This window comes from Bubalus bubalis, chromosome 5, assembly GCF_019923935.1.
Source record: "Bubalus bubalis isolate 160015118507 breed Murrah chromosome 5, NDDB_SH_1, whole genome shotgun sequence".
NCBI classification, from domain to species: domain Eukaryota; kingdom Metazoa; phylum Chordata; class Mammalia; order Artiodactyla; family Bovidae; genus Bubalus; species Bubalus bubalis.
Genome location: NC_059161.1, coordinates 123,009,921 through 123,028,371, shown reverse-complemented (window position 1 = coordinate 123,028,371; position 18,451 = coordinate 123,009,921). Strand labels below are relative to the sequence as shown.

At 40.0% G+C, this 18,451-nt stretch overlaps 1 protein-coding gene across 1 annotated transcript in view; it reads right to left on the bottom strand.

Moving 5' to 3' along the window:
* The window catches only part of LOC102394063 (solute carrier family 22 member 10), a 32,526-nt gene extending 17,558 nt beyond the window's left edge, over window positions 1-14,968 (bottom strand). Inside the window, exons 1-5 of the mRNA XM_025286555.2 lie at window positions 14,366-14,968; window positions 13,311-13,414; window positions 9,968-10,122; window positions 9,697-9,865; window positions 8,092-8,215 (exon numbers count right to left, since the gene is read on the bottom strand). Coding sequence (XP_025142340.2) covers window positions 8,092-8,215; window positions 9,697-9,865; window positions 9,968-10,122; window positions 13,311-13,414; window positions 14,366-14,749 — 936 coding nt within the window. The 5' untranslated portion in view covers window positions 14,750-14,968. The remainder of the gene's footprint in view (window positions 1-8,091; window positions 8,216-9,696; window positions 9,866-9,967; window positions 10,123-13,310; window positions 13,415-14,365) is intronic.
* Between the last annotated feature and the right edge of the window lie 3,483 nt (window positions 14,969-18,451).

Genomic DNA, 18,451 nt, shown 5'->3' with positions numbered 1-18,451 from the left:
TTTTGGTATTAGTTATCAATTTTGTACCTGTAGTTTCTTTATTACTTTCACGACCTTGTTTGTTTTTCTTTGTTCGTTTTTTCTCTCTTTCTTTTCCTTCTTCTTTTCCTTAACATCGCATTTTTGAAATTCCAAACTCTACTCTAGATTTCTAATTTTTGTTTTTATGTATTTGTTACCAATTTTATACCTTTAAGAACCCAATCTTCAGAACCCATTTTTCACTAGTGTACGAGATTACTGGCTTGACTGCTGTCTCTCCCTTTGGACTCTCCATTTTCTCCACCAGGTCACCTGTATCTCCTCCCTAACCCCTCTCTACTCTACCCAACTCTGTGAATTTCTGTGTGTTCCAGACGGTGGAGAACACTTAAGGAACTGATTACTGGATGGATCTGTCTCCCTCCTTTTCATTTCCCCCTTTTATCCTTCTGGCCACCTCTGTCTCCTGCCTCCTTCTTCTCTTCCCTGCATAACTCCGTGAACATCTCTGAGCGGTCCAGTTGTGGAGTGCACATAAGGAAGTGACTACTGGCTAGCCCACTCTCTTCACTATTGATTCCACCTCATCTCATTTGGGTCACCTCTAACTCCCTCCTCCCTCTTCTCTTCTCCATGTAACGCTGTGAACCTCTCTGAGTGACCCTCACAGTAGAGAAACTTTTCATCTTTAACGTAGATGTTTTATCAGTGGTGCTGTATAGAAGGAGAAGTTTTGAAACTACTGTAAAATTAAGACCGATAACTGGAAGTAGGAGGCTTAAGTCCAAACCCTGACTCCAGGGAACTCCTGACTCCAAGGAACATTAATTGACAGGAGCTCATCAAACGCCTCCATACTGACACTGAAACCAAGCACCACACAAGGGCCAACAAGTTCCAGGGAAAGACATAACAAGCAAATTCTCCAGCAACAAAGGAACACAGCCCTGAGCTTCAAGATACAGGCTGCCCAAAGTCACCCCAAAACCATAGACATCTCATAACTCATTACTGGACATTTCATTACACTCCAGAGAGAAGAAATACAGCTCCATCCACCAGAACATCGACACAAGCTTCCCTAACCAGGAAACCTTGACAAGCCACCTGTACAAACCCACACACAGCGAGGAAACGCCACAATAAAGAGAACTCCACAAACTGCCAGAATACAGAAAGGACACCCCAAACTCAGCAATTTAAACAAGATGAAGAGACAGAGGAATACCCAGCAGATAAAGGAACAGGATAAATGCCCACCAAACCAAACAAAAGAGGAAGAGATAGGGAATCTACCTGATAAAGAATTCCGAATAATGATAGTGAAATTGATCCAAAATCTTGAAATTAAAATGGAATCACAGATAAATAGCCTGGAGGCAAGGATTGAGAAGATGCAAGAAAGGTTTAACAAGGACTTAGAAGAAATAAAAAAGAGTCAATATATAATGAATAATGCAATAAGTGAAATTAAAAACACTCTGGAGGCAACAAATAGTAGAATAACAGAGGCAGAAGATAGGATTAGTGAATTAGAAGATAGAATGGTAGAAATAAATGAATCAGAGAGGATAAAAGAAAAACGAATTAAAAGAAATGAGGACAATCTCAGAGACCTCCAGGACAATATTAAACGCTACAACATTCGAATCATAGGGATCCCAGAAGAAGAAGACAAAAAGAAAGACCATGAGAAAATACTTGAGGAGATAATAGTTGAAAACTTCCCTAAAATGGGGAAGGAAATAATCACCCAAGTCCAAGAAACCCAGAGAGTCCCAAACAGGATAAACCCAAGGCGAAACACCCCAAGACACATAGTAATCAAATTAACAAAGATCAAACACAAAGAACAAATATTAAAAGCAGCAAGGGAAAAACAACAAATAACACACAAGGGAATTCCCATAAGGATAACAGCTGATCTTTCAACAGAAACTCTTCAAGCCAGGAGGGAATGGCAAGACATACTTAAAATGATGAAAGAAAATAACCTACAGCCCAGATTATTGTACCCAGCAAGGATCTCATTCAAGTATGAAGGAGAAATCAAAAGCTTTTCAGACAAGCAAAAGCTGAGAGAATTCTGCACCACCAAACCAGCTCTCCAACAAATACTAAAGGATTTCTCTAGACAGGAAACACAAAAATTGTGTATAAATTCAAACCCAAAACAATAAAGTAAATGGCAACGGGGTCATACTTATCAGTAATTACCTTAAACGTAAATGGGTTGAATGCCCCAACCAAAAGACAAAGACTGGCTGAATGGATACAAAAACAAGACCCCTGCATATGTTGTCTACAAGAGACCCACCTCAAAACAGGGGACACATACAGACTGAAAGTGAAGGGCTGGAAAAAGATTTTCCATGCGAATAGGGACCAAAAGAAAGCAGGAGTAGCAATACTCATATCAGATAAAATAGACTTTAAAACAAAGACTGTGAAAAGAGACAAAGATGGTCACTACATAATGATCAAAGGATCAATCCAAGAAGAAGATATAACAATTATAAATATATATGCACCCAACACGGGAGCACCGCAGTATGTAAGACAAATGCTAACAAGTATGAAAGAAGAAATTAACAATAACACAATAATAGTGGGAGACTTTAATACCCCACTCACACCTATGGATAGATCAACTAAACAGAAAATTAACAAGGAAACACAAACTTTAAACGATACAATAGACCAGTTAGACCTAATTGATATCTATAGGACATTTCATTCCAAAACAATGAATTTCACCTTCTTCTCAAGCGCACATGGAACCTTCTCCAGGATAGATCACATCCTGGGCCATAAAGCTAGCCTTGGTAAATTCAAAAAAATAGAAATCATTCCAAGCATCTTTTCTGACCACAATGCAGTAAGATTAGATCTCAATTACAGAAGAAAAAATATTAAAAAAAATCCAACATATGGAGGCTGAACAACACGCTGCTGAATAACCAACAAATCACAGAAGAAATCAAAAAAGAAATCAAAATTTGCATAGAAACGAATGAAAATGAAAACACAACAACCCAAAACCTGTGGGACACGGTAAAAGCAGTCCTAAGGGGAAAGTTCATAGCAATACAGGCACACCTCAAGAAACAAGAAAAAAGTCAAATAAATAACCTAACTCTACACCTAAAGCAACTAGAAAAGGAAGAAATGAAGAACCCCAGGGTTAGTAGAAGGAAAGAAATCTTAAAAATTAGAGCAGAAATAAATGCAAAAGAAACAAAAGAGACCATAGCAAAAATCAACAAAACCAAAAGCTGGTTCTTTGAAAGGATAAATAAAATTGACAAACCATTAGCCAGACTCATCAAGAAACAAAGGGAGAAAAATCAAATCAATAAAATTAGAAATGAAAATGGAGAGATCACAACAGACAACACAGAAATACAAAGGATCATAAGAGACTACTATCAACAATTATATGCCAATAAAATGGACAACGAGGAAGAAATGGACAAATTCTTAGAAAAGTACAACTTTCCAAAACTCGATCAGGAAGAAATAGAAAATCTTAACAGACCCATCACAAGCACAGAAATTGAAATTGTAATAAAAAATCTTCCAGCAAACAAAAGCCCAGGTCCAGACGGCTTCACAGCTGAATTCTACCAAAAATTTAGAGAAGAGCTAACACCTATCCTGCTCAAACTCTTCCAGAAAATTGCAGAGGAAGGTAAACTTCCAAACTCATTCTATGAGGCCACCATCACCCTAATACCAAAACCTGACAAAGATCCCACAAAAAAAGAAAACTACAGGCCAATATCACTGATGAACATAGATGCAAAAATCCTTAACAAAATTCTAGCAATCAGAATCCAACAACACATTAAAAAGATCATACACCATGACCAAGTGGGCTTTATCCCAGGGATGCAAGGATTCTTCAATATCCGCAAATCAATCAATGTAATACACCACATTAACAAATTGAAAAATAAAAACCATATGATTATCTCAATAGATGCAGAGAAAGCCTTTGACAAAATTCAACATCCATTTATGATGAAAACTCTCCAGAAAGCAGGAATAGAAGGAACATACCTCAACATAATCAAAGCTATATATGACAAACCCACAGCAAACATTATCCTCAATGGTGAAAAATTGAAAGCATTTCCTCTAAAGTCAGGAACAAGACAAGGGTGCCCACTTTCACCATTACTATTCAACATAGTTTTGGAAGTTTTGGCCACAGCAATCAGAACAGAAAAAGAAATAAAAGGAATCCAAATTGGAAAAGAAGAAGTAAAGCTCTCACTGTTTGCAGATGACATGATCCTCTACATAGAAAACCCTAAAGACTCCACCAGAAAATTACTAGAACTAATCAATGACTATAGTAAAGTTGCAGGATATAAAATCAACACACAGAAATCCCTTGCATTCCTATACACTAATAATGAGAAAACAGAAAGAGAAATTAAGGAAACAATTCCATTCACCATTGCAACGGAAAGAATAAAATACTTAGGAATATATCTACCTAAAGAATCTAAAGACCTATATATAGAAAACTATAAAACACTGGTGAAAGAAATCAAAGAGGGCACTAACAGATGGAGAAATATACCATGTTCATGGATTGGAAGAATCAATGTAGTGAAAATGAGTATACTACCCAAAGCAATCTATAGATTCAATGCAATCCCTATCAAGCTACCAACAGCATTCTTCACAGAGCTAGAACAAATAATTTCACAATTTGTATGGAAAAACAAAAAACCTCGAATAGCCAAAGCGATCTTGAGAAAGAAGAATGGAACTGGAGGAATCAACCTACCTGACTTCAGGCTCTACTACAAAGCCACAGTTATCAAGACAGTATGGTACTGGCACAAAGACAGAAATATAGATCAATGGAACAAAATAGAAAGCCCAGAGATAAATCCACGCACATATGGACACCTTATCTTCGACAAACGAGGCAAGAATATACAATGGATTAAAGACAATCTCTTTAACAAGTGGTGCTGGGAACTCTGGTCAACCACTTGTAAAAGAATGAAACTAGAACACTTTCTAACACCATACACAAAAATAAACTCAAAATGGATTAAAGATCTAAACGTAAGACCAGAAACTATAAAACTCCTAGAGGAGAACATAGGCAAAACACTCTCTGACATACATCACAGCAGGATCCTCTATGACCCACCTCCCAGAATATTGGAAATAAAAGCAAAAATAAACAAATGGGACCTAATTAACCTTAAAAGCTTCTGCACATCAAAGGAAACTCTTAGCAAGGTGAAAAGACAGCCTTCAGAATGGGAGAAGATAATAGCAAATGAAGCAACTGACAAACAACTAATCTCGAGAATATACAAGCAACTCCTACAGCTCAACTCCAGAAAAATAAATGACCCAATCAAAAAATGGGCCAAAGAACTAAATAGACATTTCTCCAAAGAAGACATACAGATGGCTAACAAACACATGAAAAGATGCTCAACATCACTCATTATCAGAGAAATGCAAATCAAAACCACTCTGAGGTACCATTTCACACCAGTCAGAATGGCTGCGATCCAAAAGTCTACAAGTAATAAATGCTGGAGAGGGTGTGGAGAAAAGGGAACCCTCTTACACTGTTGGTGGGAATGCAAACTAGTACAGCCACTATGGAGAACGGTGTGGAGATTCCTTAAAAAACTGGAAATAGACATGCCTTATGATCCAGCAATCCCACTGCTGGGCATACACACTGAGAAAACCAGAAGGGAAAGAGACACGAGTACCCCAATGTTCATCGCAGCACTGTTTATAATAGCCAGGACATGGAAGCAACCTAGATGTCCATCAGCAGATGAATGGATAAGAAAGCTGTGGTACATATACACAATGGAGTATTATTCAGCCATTAAAAAGAATACATTTGAATCAGTTCTAATGAGGTGGATGAAACTGGAGCCTATTATACAGAGTGAAGTAAGCCAGAAAGAAAAACACCAATACAGTATACTAACGCATATATATGGAATTTAGAAAGATGGTAACAATAACCCTGTGTACGAGACAGCAAAAGAAACACTGATGTATAGAACAGTCTTATGGACTCTGTGGGAGAGGGAGAGGGTGGGAAGATTTGGGAGAATGGCATTGAAACATGTAAAATATCATGTATGAAATGAGTTGCCAGTCCAGGTTCGATGCAAGATACTGGATGCTTGGGGCTGGTGCACTGGGACGACCCAGAGGGATGGAATGGGGAGGGAGGAGGGAGGAGGGTTCAGGATGGGGAACACATGTATACCTGTGGCGGATTCATTTTGATAGTTGGCAAATCTAATACAGTTATGTTAAGTTTAAAAATAAAATAAAATTAAAAAAAAAATAATAAAATCCTAAAAGATGATGTTGCTAAAATGCTGCACTCAATATGTCAGTTAATTTGTAAAACTCAGCAGTGACCACAGGACTGGAAAAGGTCAGTTTTCATTCCAATCCCAAAGAAAGGCAATGCCAAAGAATGCTCACACTACTACACAATTACACTCATTTCACATGCTACAAGGTGATTCTCAAAATCCTTCAAGCTAGGCTTCAAAGTACACAAACTGAGAACTTCCAGATGTACAAACTGAATTTAGAAAAAGCAGAGGAATCAGAGATCAAATTGCCAACATCTGCTGGATCATAGAAAAGGAAAGGAAATTCCAGAAAAACACCTACTTCCACTTCATTTACTATGCTAAAGCCTTTGACTGTGTAGATCACAACAAATTGTGGAAAATTCTTCAAGAAATGAGTATACCATACCACCTTACTGGCCTCCTGAGAAACCTATAGGCAGGTCAAGAAGCAACAGAATGGACATGGAACAATGAACTGGCTCAAAACGAGAAAGGAGTACGTCAAGGCTATATATTGGGACCCTGCTTATTTAACTTACATGCAGAGTACATCATGCAAAATGCCAGGCTGTAAGACTCACAAGCTGGAATCAAGATAGCCAGGGGAAATATCAACAACCTCAGATATGCAGAAGATACCACTCTAAAGGCATAAAGTGAAGAGGAACAAAAAAGCCTCTTGATGAGTGTGAAAGAGGAGAGTGAAAAAGCTGGCTTAAAATGCAGCATTCAAAAAACTAAAATCATGGCATCCAGTCCCATCACTTCATGACAAATAGTTGGGGAAAAGGGGGAAAAGTGGAAACAGTGGCAACTTTTATTTTCTTCACTCTAAACTCACTATAGATGGTGACCGCAGCCATGAAATTAAAAGACACTTGCTCCTTGGAAGAAAAGCTATGACAAACCTCGACAGTCCATTAAAAAGCAGAGATATCACTTTACTGACAAAGGTCCGTATAGTCAAAGCTATGGTTTTGTAGTCATGTACAGATGTGAAAGTTGGACCATAGAGAAGGCTGAGCACCAAAAAATTGAAGTTTTGAATTGCATGCAAGAGACTCTTGAGAGTCCCTTGGGCAGCAAGGAGATCAAACCAGTCAGTCCTAAAGGAAATCAACCCTGAATATTCATTAGAAGGACTGATGCTGAAGCTCCAATACTTAGCCACCTGCTGCAAAGAGCTGACTCATTGGAAAAGACCCTGACGCTGGGAAAGACTGAGGGCAGGAGGAGAAGGGGGCGATAGAAGATGAGATGACTGGATGGAATCACTCAATGGAGGTGAGTTTGAGCAAACTCCGGGAGATAGTGAGGGATAGGGAAGACTGGCGAGGTGCAGTCCATGGGGTCACAAAGAGTTGGACATGACTTAGCAACTGAACAATATTACACATGCAATCACAGGTGTGATGTTGATATGATGGAGTAGGTAAGGAGATAAGGGATACTCCAGGAAATTAAATGGTAACCATTAAATTTTGAAAATGAGAGCACAGAGGGGTCAGGACATCCTGGAGAGTACATAGGATATACAATCAGTCAGGAAGTGAGCTAAAGCTGAAAGCTTCTTTTCTATGAGCTTTATGGCCTTCATGGCCATAAAGAACCAGGGAATTTGTATTCTCAACTAGTCTGCCCTTGTTAGAAAAGCAGCTTGTCTATCTCATTAGGAGAAGGCAGGTGTCAGTTTATGACTCACATTCAGCAGTAACCACCTTCCCTTTCTGCTCACCTCCATGTTCAGGGTTGCCTCGGCATTCTTCATTTCATTTCTGCGTGCAACTTTCTTAAGTTCCCTTAACCCTTGATCTGTTTTATTGGTGACAATCAGCCACCGTGCAGACTCCACCAGCCACCTGATGAAAGAAGGGCCCACAAGTGCAGTCAGTTCTCTCTTGCTTTTTTGTCATATGGTTAATTACAGCTAATGCTTTTTGCCTTCAATCCAATATTCACCACTTCAAGTATTGGGTTAGGAAAAGGAGCTCATGTGTTGTTACATACTGCAAGGAAAATACAAGAATGACCACTTTATGTAGTACATCTAAAAGATGTTCTACACGCAAAGGATCATAGAGTTTGCAGTCAAATTGTCTCTCTGCTTACTCAGCAGAAGGTTTTCCAAGAGGCCTAAGAAGCTTAAGTTTGAGAGTCCCTCACTTGCATAATTCCCTCCAAAGCTAAGCATGAGATCCAGCACATTTGTGCACATAGCATATATTCATAATATATATTATCTTGAAAAAAGAAACCCCCAGATGCATTTCAGTTCAGTTCAGTCACTCAGTCAAGTCTGACACTTTGCAACCCCATGGACTGGAGCATGCTAGGCTTCCCTGTCCATCACCAACTCCCAGAACTTGCTCAAACTCACATCCATCATGTTGGTGATGCCATCCAACCATGTATGCTTTTAGGCCAACAAATATTGTCAATACTCCTGCCACTTCCAGCAATGTCGGTGGAATGCAAATGTAGGGAAGCCTGGTGTGCTACAGTCCACGGGGTCATAAAGAGTCGGACAGCATTGAGTGAACAGCAACAGCTCCATAAATGGGGGTCACCTATTTACATCTGCCCCAGTTTCCTTATCAATAAACAGAGACAATAAACACACCTTCCTGGTTAAGAGGATAGAATGACTTAGCAGATGAGTCTGATGTGGATTATCCTTTTTATTTCTCTCTCTTTGTACTCATGTCACTGTACTAAATCCATAGCAATCTTTCTGGGATCTACTGAATATGACTCTCCCTAGAATGGTTTTAAGTGTAGGCATGAGATTATCCATAAATAAATGTTTGTTAAAATTACTTAAGGGAAGACAGAGTGGTGAACACATGATGTAAATCATCCAATCTGCATGTCATTTTCTCTTCTGGAGAATTTAAGCTGCTATTTTGTTAAATTGCTCTATGAATACATTTTCTGCCTCTTCCTTTATCCAATTTAATATGCAACATAGAAATTCATTGAGAACTTGATTGTATCATATTCATTCCAAAGCCAAAAAATTGAAGCTTTATCTTTCAAAAATATGTAAGTATATATTTTATATTAAGAAAAATAGTAATGGAATAACTCAATGACACAACACTGGGTAAGACTTAGGAAGCAAAATGGCAGAAAATACCTGGAACTCCCAGGCAGAAAGCTCATTGTTATTCTGTGTTCTGCTTCTCAAATCTCAAATTGAACAGAGTAAACAGATGAAAGACCCTGGTTTAGGCAGAAACAATAAGAAAGGGTTCAGGGAATAAGAAAATCAATATATCCCAATTCAGCAAGCATTTTCATCCCAGGTTCCCTTAAAACACAGTGAGAGAGATGCTCATACCTTGAGGAGAAAGAGAAGACAAAGAAAGGTACAGACACCACCAGCTGCAGGGTGCGCCACTCTCTAAAGGCAAAAGCCAGTCCTCCCAGCATCATTTGTCCAATACTAATAGCACAAGTTATCAGCATTATTACCATGGCTTTAGACTGGGACCTTGTCCACTCTGCAACTAAAGGAAAACCCAATTGGGATATTAATGTCATCTAAGGGTGAAATTTCAAGATCAAATTCAAGGCTTGGAAAATGAAGAAGGACAAAACTGTTGACTTACTGAGCATCCAGTTATTTGTTATGATGGCCACAGCAGAACAGCCTGACCAGAAGCGTAGCAAGCAGTAAACGAGGAAGGTGGGAGCAAAGGCTGTGCAGGTCCCAGAGATGGCGAGCTGGAGCAAACAGCACCTGAGAATCAACTTTCGCCCAAACCTAAGAAACAGGGAGTCAGCTTAGATTACGGAGGTAGTGATAATTTGTGGTGAAAAATTAAAAAGACATACTTTGACATTTAGAGAATGTTTTAATAAGTGATTCTTTGTATCTGGAAGCTTGAGTACACAAGAGCCAGGTCAACAATGGAAATAGCTTCAAGGTAACGTTCCTTGTTACCTAAATAAGTAGGTATAACGTTACCTAAACAAGTGTTATAATGTTTTATATAAAAAAAAATTACCGAAACTTCATCACGCAGTCACCAGGAGACCCGACCATGGGATCAAACCCAGATTTCCTGCAATGCAGGTAGATTCTTTACCATCCGAGCCAGCAGGAAGCCCATTAAAAAACTACAGTGTTAGATATTATAATATACTATAGCACTCATTGTACTAACTTATGTACTTAGCAGAGTAGAGAATCTCTATAGTGTGTAGTGCTGCGGCCAGCACAGCAGGTAGGGATCAAAAGCGGTCGACGCACAGTTTGGAAAAAAGAAACTAGAGACAGGATTAAAGTTTTAAAGATGGGACTGGGGGACTCAAGACCTCTTGGGTCAAGAGCCCTGTTTCTCTGAGCCACATCACTTTTATTTAGTGTCTTGGCAAACAGAAAGTATCTATTGTGTTACAATGAAGTCAGCTTCCTGTGTCCCCGGTCACATCTCCCGTTTTATTGATTACTCTCAACTGTCTTTGTTATTTTCTTGTATAAGGGTTACCACCTAACTGGAGGTCATAGACCCACATATGCTTTGGGAAAACATCTTAGTGTGTGCACAAGCAGTGTTCTGAACTTGCGCTGACCCGGCGTTCCAAGGTCCACACTGTGTTTTTCCTTAGTTAAGCAGGGTATGACAGCCCCAACTGATGTACTTTTATTTGGGTTATACTGTACTGCTATATTTTGCTTTTATTCTTTTCCCATGGTGATTTTCTCATGGCTTAGCCAGAGCAACAGGCAGCTGACTGTTAACTCCTGCAGTGCAGGACACAAGAGGGCTAAAAGTGTACTTTGTTCTCTAGCACCAGACAGGTTAAGATGCAACTGATGCAAAAGATCAGTGAAACAATGCATCAAAGTTGTTAAGGTTTATGTAAGAGTCACACTAAATTTCCATGTATTTGTAAAAATTCCAATTTTCCTTCTGCTTCTGTTTTCTAATTTCATTCTGTTGTAATCACAGAAAATATTTTTTAAAAAGGTTTTTTAAATAACATTTGTTTCTTAAAAGTTAACACGTGCAAAAGAACTGAAAAAACTAAGTCATTCATATTCACAAGCAGTTTGCCATTTGATGTGTTCTTCTAGGTCTCATTTGTGTATTTTCACGATTAAGCATCCATTTTTATGTAATTAAGATCATACAGTTATGTATCATGCTATTTCACACATCTTGAATATTTGCATTAACCAGAAATACACTGGGCTTAGTCGCTCAGTCATGCCCAACTCTTTGCAACCCCATGGACTGTAGTCCAACAGGCTCCTCTGTCCACGGAGATTCTCCAGGCAAGAATACTGGAGTGGGTTTCCATGCCCTCCTCCAGGGGATCTTCCCAACCTAGGGATCAAACCCAGGTCTCCCACATTGCAGGCAGGTTCTTTACTGTCTAAGCCACCACTCAATCTTTAAGAAAAAAATGTAATCGTGCCTTTCTTGGTGACAAAAATTTCAGAGAAGACAAAAATGGCAACAGGTCTCTAGACAAAGATACTGGCAGAGCTATGATTGAAACACTACATTCACTTCATGTTCAGTTTAAAATGAGACATAAAGCAACAGAGTACACAAAGTATAATGCTTCTAAGAAGATTCATTATTCAAACTCAGCTATTAAAGTATTAGCAGGGAGGTGTGTTTTCATTGAATTAATTACTTAACAATGCATTCCTGTAGTACAGCCAGGAGATGCACACACATCAATGGTTATCATCAAAATACAAATATGAACACATCCACACACAGCCCTCCCTCTATATTTCCTTCTGCCCTTCTGCTGCCAACCTAGATGAATAAGTCGTGACTCACATTTCTCAGAGATGGTTTAACAATTCCACGTCTAAGATGTTGCCTTTTATTTTTATCAATTAGAACAAAAATATTTACAGATTGGTTTATTCACTAGTCCTACTTTTTATCATACATTGTCACCTCAGGACATCTAAAAAGCCTAGAAATCTTGCAAAATTTTCTGATTTTTGGCTTTGAGCCTCATACATGGTCAAGTCTGGGGAATGTTCCACAAACCGAATGTGCATTCTTTCATCAAGAAGGGAGTTCTATCCAGGTCTGTTAGCTCTAGCAGTTTGTAGTGCTGCTCACATCTTGTATTTCCTTACTATTATTTGGCTTAGATATTTAATCCACTACTAAAACTGAAGTACTGACGTTCTCAGCTATGAATAGAGAACTACTTTGCCCTTCAGTCATGTCAGTGATTGTTTCATATATTGCGAAGTTCTTTTCTTTAATGCATTGCTATTATTCTGTCTCTAAGATGTGTCTGACTCTTCTCAATTCTATGAACTGCAGCATGCCAGGTTGCCTTGCCCTTCACTATCTCCTGCCTGCAATGTGGGAGACCTGGGTTCCATCCCTGGGTGGGGAAGATCCCCTGGAGAAGGAAATGGCAACCCACTCCAGTATTCTTGCCTGGAGAATCCCATGGACAGAGGAGCCTGAGGGCTACAGTCCACGGGGTCACAAAGAGTCAGACACGACTGAGCGACTTCACTTTCACTTTCACTATCTCCTAGAGTTTGCTCAAACTACTCAAAGCGATCTACAGATTCAAGGCAATCCCTATCAAATTATCAATGGCATTTTTCACAGAACAAGAACCTCCTGTCTTGAAGCACCTTCCTCTTCTTCCCATTGGTAACTCCTTCTCAACTTTATAAATGAAGTTTATGGTAGTTCACCTCTAAGGATTATTCTGAAATTCCCCTCAGATGTTATGGAGGTGACATTTCTGTGTCCAGTACAGACAGCCCAGTGGCAACAAAATGTCATCCATCAGAATGAGTCTAATTCTACTTTTCCGTCTATAACTTCCTGGGAACCAAGGCAACCCACAGTGTAAATTGTGTATGGGAACTCAGTAATGACTTCTCTATGAAACAATCATAAACTGTGAAAACACACAGTGGAAGGGCAGCAGTGATTGGGAGACACTCACCTGTCTGAGAGATGGCCGTATATGAAGCCTCCCACCTGCATTCCAGCCATGAATACAAACTGAACCACTGATTTCTGTGACTGGTGATCACATATGAGGTCCCACTGGAAGAGAAGGAAACCAGCACAGAGGAGCACCACAGCATTTTAAAGCTCTCAATGAGTACATTCTGCTTTCGTTTCCTACATTTACTCGGCTATACTATTTAAGTCCCAGTTTAAGCATGGCTTTTCTAGAAATTCTCAACTCAATCTTTCAGATTTTATCAGGACCAATCTTTATATTCATTTAGGACTACATACCTCAGCGATTCTCAATCTTTTTGATACACTGAAAATAGTTGAGATTTTTTTTTTTATCACTGATATCTGGATCACACCTAGAGTGAAATACACTGATTTGTTTCTCTAACAATTAGTCAGGAAATGGAATTTTTTAAGGTTAATAGAAGTACTTCCAATTACAACTAGGCTGAGAACATGCAACTAAAAATAATTTTTCACACATTGTATCAAACATGTACTTATCTAAACATCAACCTCCTCATTAAATTTTAAGTTTGGTGACAGTAAAATTCATATCCAGTTTGCTGATTTCCTTATTCTCAATTGTAATTAAAAATGAAGTGAAACTGTTAGTTACTCAGTTGTGTCCGACTATTTGTGACCCATGCACCAGGTTCCACTGTCTGTGGAATTTTCCAAGCAAGCATACTGGAGTGGGTAGCCATTCCCTTCTCCAGGGGGCCTTCCTGACCCAGGGATCAAACCCAGGTCTCCTGCATTACAGGCAGATTCTTTACCATATGAGCCACAAGGGAAGCTGTGATTGTAATGTAAGTTCTTGGCAATTTAAAAAGATAAGCAAAACCAATACAATATTGTAAAGTAAAATTAATTAATTAAATAAATAAATAAAAAGGTAAACAACCACTGAAAGGATAAAAGAGAACTCATTACATTGTCTTCTCAGTAACTGAAGATTTGAACAGTGTCTATTTTATGTTATTCTAAACACCCACACCAAGTACTCAGAAGAGGAAAATGGGGCCTTACCTCAGTCACGATGGTGGAGGAGAACAAGCTGTGGTCATACACCCAGCCGTCCACACAGGGCTCCGTGTCCAGGTCAGTCATGTTGGCGAAGGTCCTATTCAGGTGAAGGAGCTGCCACTGGGGGTGGAGGAAGCGATGACACTTCTCTGGCTTTAAGTTTGAATCCAGTGGGATGGAGATTCTCAGGAGGACATCAGGGCTGAGGATCCCAGTGGCATTATCCAGGATGTAGACCCAGCAGCGATGACCAGGAATGGCAGCAGTGAAGTTCTCCAACAGTATATGACAGGCTGCTATCCCAACAAGAGGAAGAGCTAAAACCATCTGAAGGATCTGGAATTTTCCCAGGCCACCAACTTCATTAAGGAGCTCCTCAAAAGCCATTGTGATGAGGCAAAGGGAGGGAAAACTTTCCTTTCATTAATTCACATGGAATCTGTGTGACTTCACACCAGTTTGTCATCAACGGTTCTCGTCACCTCGCTGCTGTAAGAGAGCAGTGGAAGCAGGTTCCTCAGTCCTTCTGGAGTCACGAGGTATTGGCTTTTTAGTGAAGTCATAGAGAAAATTATTTACCAAAGATTGCTCTATCTGATGAATATTAAATCTGTTTAAAGGTTTACTCACTTAATGCACTTGTCCTCAGTGATTCTGTAAAATCATCACTGGACCTTGACATGAACATGGTTTTTAAATAATCTAAGATAAACCTGCTACACAGTCTTCGGTCATTTCTGGAAAACAGAATTTGAGAGATACAGAAGTGAATTGCTCTATGAATTTTCTGTGGAAAGAACAGAAAGTGAGTGCTTTTCTTGTTTATACTGACTTTAGGCTATAATAATTAACAAAATATAATCCCTTGTTTCTAATTAAAGCAAAGTGAATTGTGGTACAATTACTACCTTTTAGCAACTGCTATTGTGCTTCAGTTTCAATCACACTAGGAATACACGATGATTTTAAAATCCTTCAAATAAAGATACTGAAGAAAGACAGTGGTAAGATCACCTTAGGGTTTATCTTCTGAGATTTTCACTTACAGAATATATTAAGGGTCTTTTATGTGCTACCAGTCAGAACCCTGATGAACTGATCATTTTATCAAAATGTGCCCAGCCTTGTTATCTATAGTAATGTTCCGCTATACCTACATGAGTATGTATTTACTCACTTCAATATAACAATTCCAAGTTTCTTATACTTACAATTTACAAGCTACAACTTTCCAATCCTCTATGTTTTAAAAAGTTTTTATTCATTTATTTATTTTTGGCTGTGCTGGTCTTCATTGCTGCCCTCAGACTTTCTCTAAGCTGTGGTGAGCAGGTGCTACTCTTCAGAGTGATGTGTGGGCTTTTCACTGTGGTGGCTTCTCTAGAAGCACGGTCTCTAGGGCTTCAGCAGTTGCAGCACAGGAGTTCAGTCGTTGTGGTGCTTGGGCTTGCTCCACAGCATGTGGAATCTTCTTGGACCAGGGATTGAATCCATGCCCCCTGTATTGGCAGATGGCTTCCTATCCACTGTACCACTAGGGAAGTTCCCCGTTCATACTTTTCATTGAAATTTTTATTGATATTATTGAAGATTCATTGCAGGAGCAAGAAAAATATAATGTACATGCACTTCACTCAGTTTCCCCCAATAGTAATATTTATAAAATGATAATATGATAATCACAGCTAACATATTGACAGTTACACTGTCTCCTGATCTTATTCAGGTTTTCCCAGTTTTGCCTGTATTTGTATTTGTGTGTTCTTGTATTTAGTACCAGAGTTTTATCATCTGTGTATCTTTCTGTGCCCATCACCACAGTCAAGATACTAAAGAATTCCCTCTCCACAGGAATCCTTAATTTTGTACTATTAGAAATATGCCACCTCCCCTTGCTCCTGTCATTCCCTTTCCTACCTTTGGCATCTAGTAATATGTTTTCTGTTATTTAACCTCTGTCATTTAAAAGTTGTTATGTACATTACCGGAGAAGGCAATGGCAACCCACTCCAGTACTCTTGCCTGGAAAATCCCATGGACGGAGGAGCCTGGTGGGCTGCAGTCCATGGAGTTGCTAAGAGTCAGACACGACTGAGTGACTTTGCTTTCACTTTTCACTTTCATGCACTGGAGAAGGAAATGGCAACCCACTCCAGTGTTCTTGCCTGGAGAATCCCAGGGACAGGTGAGCCTGGTGGGCTGCCGTCTATGAGGTCTCACAGGGTCGGACACGACTGAAACGACTTAGCAGCAGCAGCATGTACATTACCATCCTCTCCTTCTTTCCCCTAATGGTAATGTATATAACAACTTTGAAAGGAGAAGAGGGTGACAGAGGATGAGATAGTTGGATTGCATCACCAACTCAATGGACATGAACTTGGGCAAACTCTGAGAGATGGTGAGGGACAGGGACGCTTGGTGTGCTGCAGTCCACGGGGTCACGAAGAGTCAGCCACAACTTGGTGACTAAACAGCAACATATATATTACCATATGCAAAATAGATAGCCAGTGGGAACTTGCTGTATGATGCAGGGAGCTCAAATTGGTGCTCTATGACAACCTAGTGAGATGGGATGGGGTGGGAGGTGGGAGAGAGGCTCCAAAGGGAGGGGACATATATATGCCTATGGCTGATTCATGTTGATGTATGGCAGGAACCAACACAATTGTGTAAAGCAATTATCCTCCAATTAAAAATAAATAAATTTAAAAATGATAATAAAAACTCAGAAGTATAAGAGATTAAATGTCCATCAAAAGAGAAGTTATTGGATCAATCATAATATTTCTTTCTAATAAAATGAAGTTATTGAAAAAAATTTTAATGCAAAAAAATTTTTAATAAATAAAAGTTGTCATAGAGAAGGGAGGGATCAAAGTGGTATAGTAGGAGGATGTGGAGCTCAGCTGTCCTTATAAACACATGAAAAATACATCAACATCTGGGACAATTCTTACAAAATATTAACTAGAAATTGTCAGAAGAACTCCTATACAACCGAAGATGCAAGACAGATTTCCACATAACAGAGGAGGACAGAGGAAAGGCGGAGGGTCAGGATCCCAGCCCAGGAAAGGAGTCTTAAAATAAGAGAAGTTCTTCAGGGGCAGACCCTCACTCTGGGGAGCTAGCTGGTTGAGTCAAAGCCTGGAAATCCCAGTCCAGGGGTCCTGCATGGATGGCACAAGCCCCCTTGGTTGCTGGGAGAACAACTGGGACACAGAGATGGGCTGGAGATGTCTTGTAGGGAGGTGTCCCTACACACAAGGGAGCACACGTTTTGGCTCCAACAGTGAAGATGGACAGAGAGCTTTGTCCTGGCACCTGCCTCCTCACCACACTCCCCAATCTGAGCAGGGCCAAGGCCCCAGACTGAATTACTCCACAGCATGGTTTAGTTCTGGATCTGGGGCAGAGAGATCCCGGGGGAAAACACCCAGGGAGGCATCCCATACACTGGAAAGCAGTGTGGCCACCACAGTGCCATGACCCCAAGCCCCAGCCCAGCAAATGGCCGGCCTGCGCACTCCACACCGCAGCCGTGCACTAAGTTCTGAGATGGACACGTCAGGGAAAAGGATGCAGCCTTGGGCTGCATCTGAGCAGAACTGTGGATGCCAACACAGGCAGTGCTTTCTCTGTGGGCACATGGGCCTCTGTCGCTTCAGTACTCCCTTTCTTCTGGGCAGGCATGCACTCATGGGGAAAGGGACCTGATTAAACCTGACTTTCAGGGCTTCTATTGCAAAAACTGGGGACATGTCAGACTTGTCCATGAGAGCATGTTGACAGGCATGGAGCGGACAGAATTCCTGCCTCACTGGGACAGGCTTTAGGTCACCCCAAAACAAATTCAACACCCTAAGGGAAGACAGGCTAGCATCCATTATAAACCTGTCCTTGCACCAAAGACTTTGGACACACACAGTCTTCCCAGGGATGCTACCACCTAAAACACCCCTTCAACAGCACAATAGATAACTGTTTCTCCTCAATTCAGAGAAAGAGGAAGTTAAGTAAAGTAAAAATTCAGAGGAAACTTCTGAAAGAATGAATAACAAAACAGACCTCACCAGTCTACTA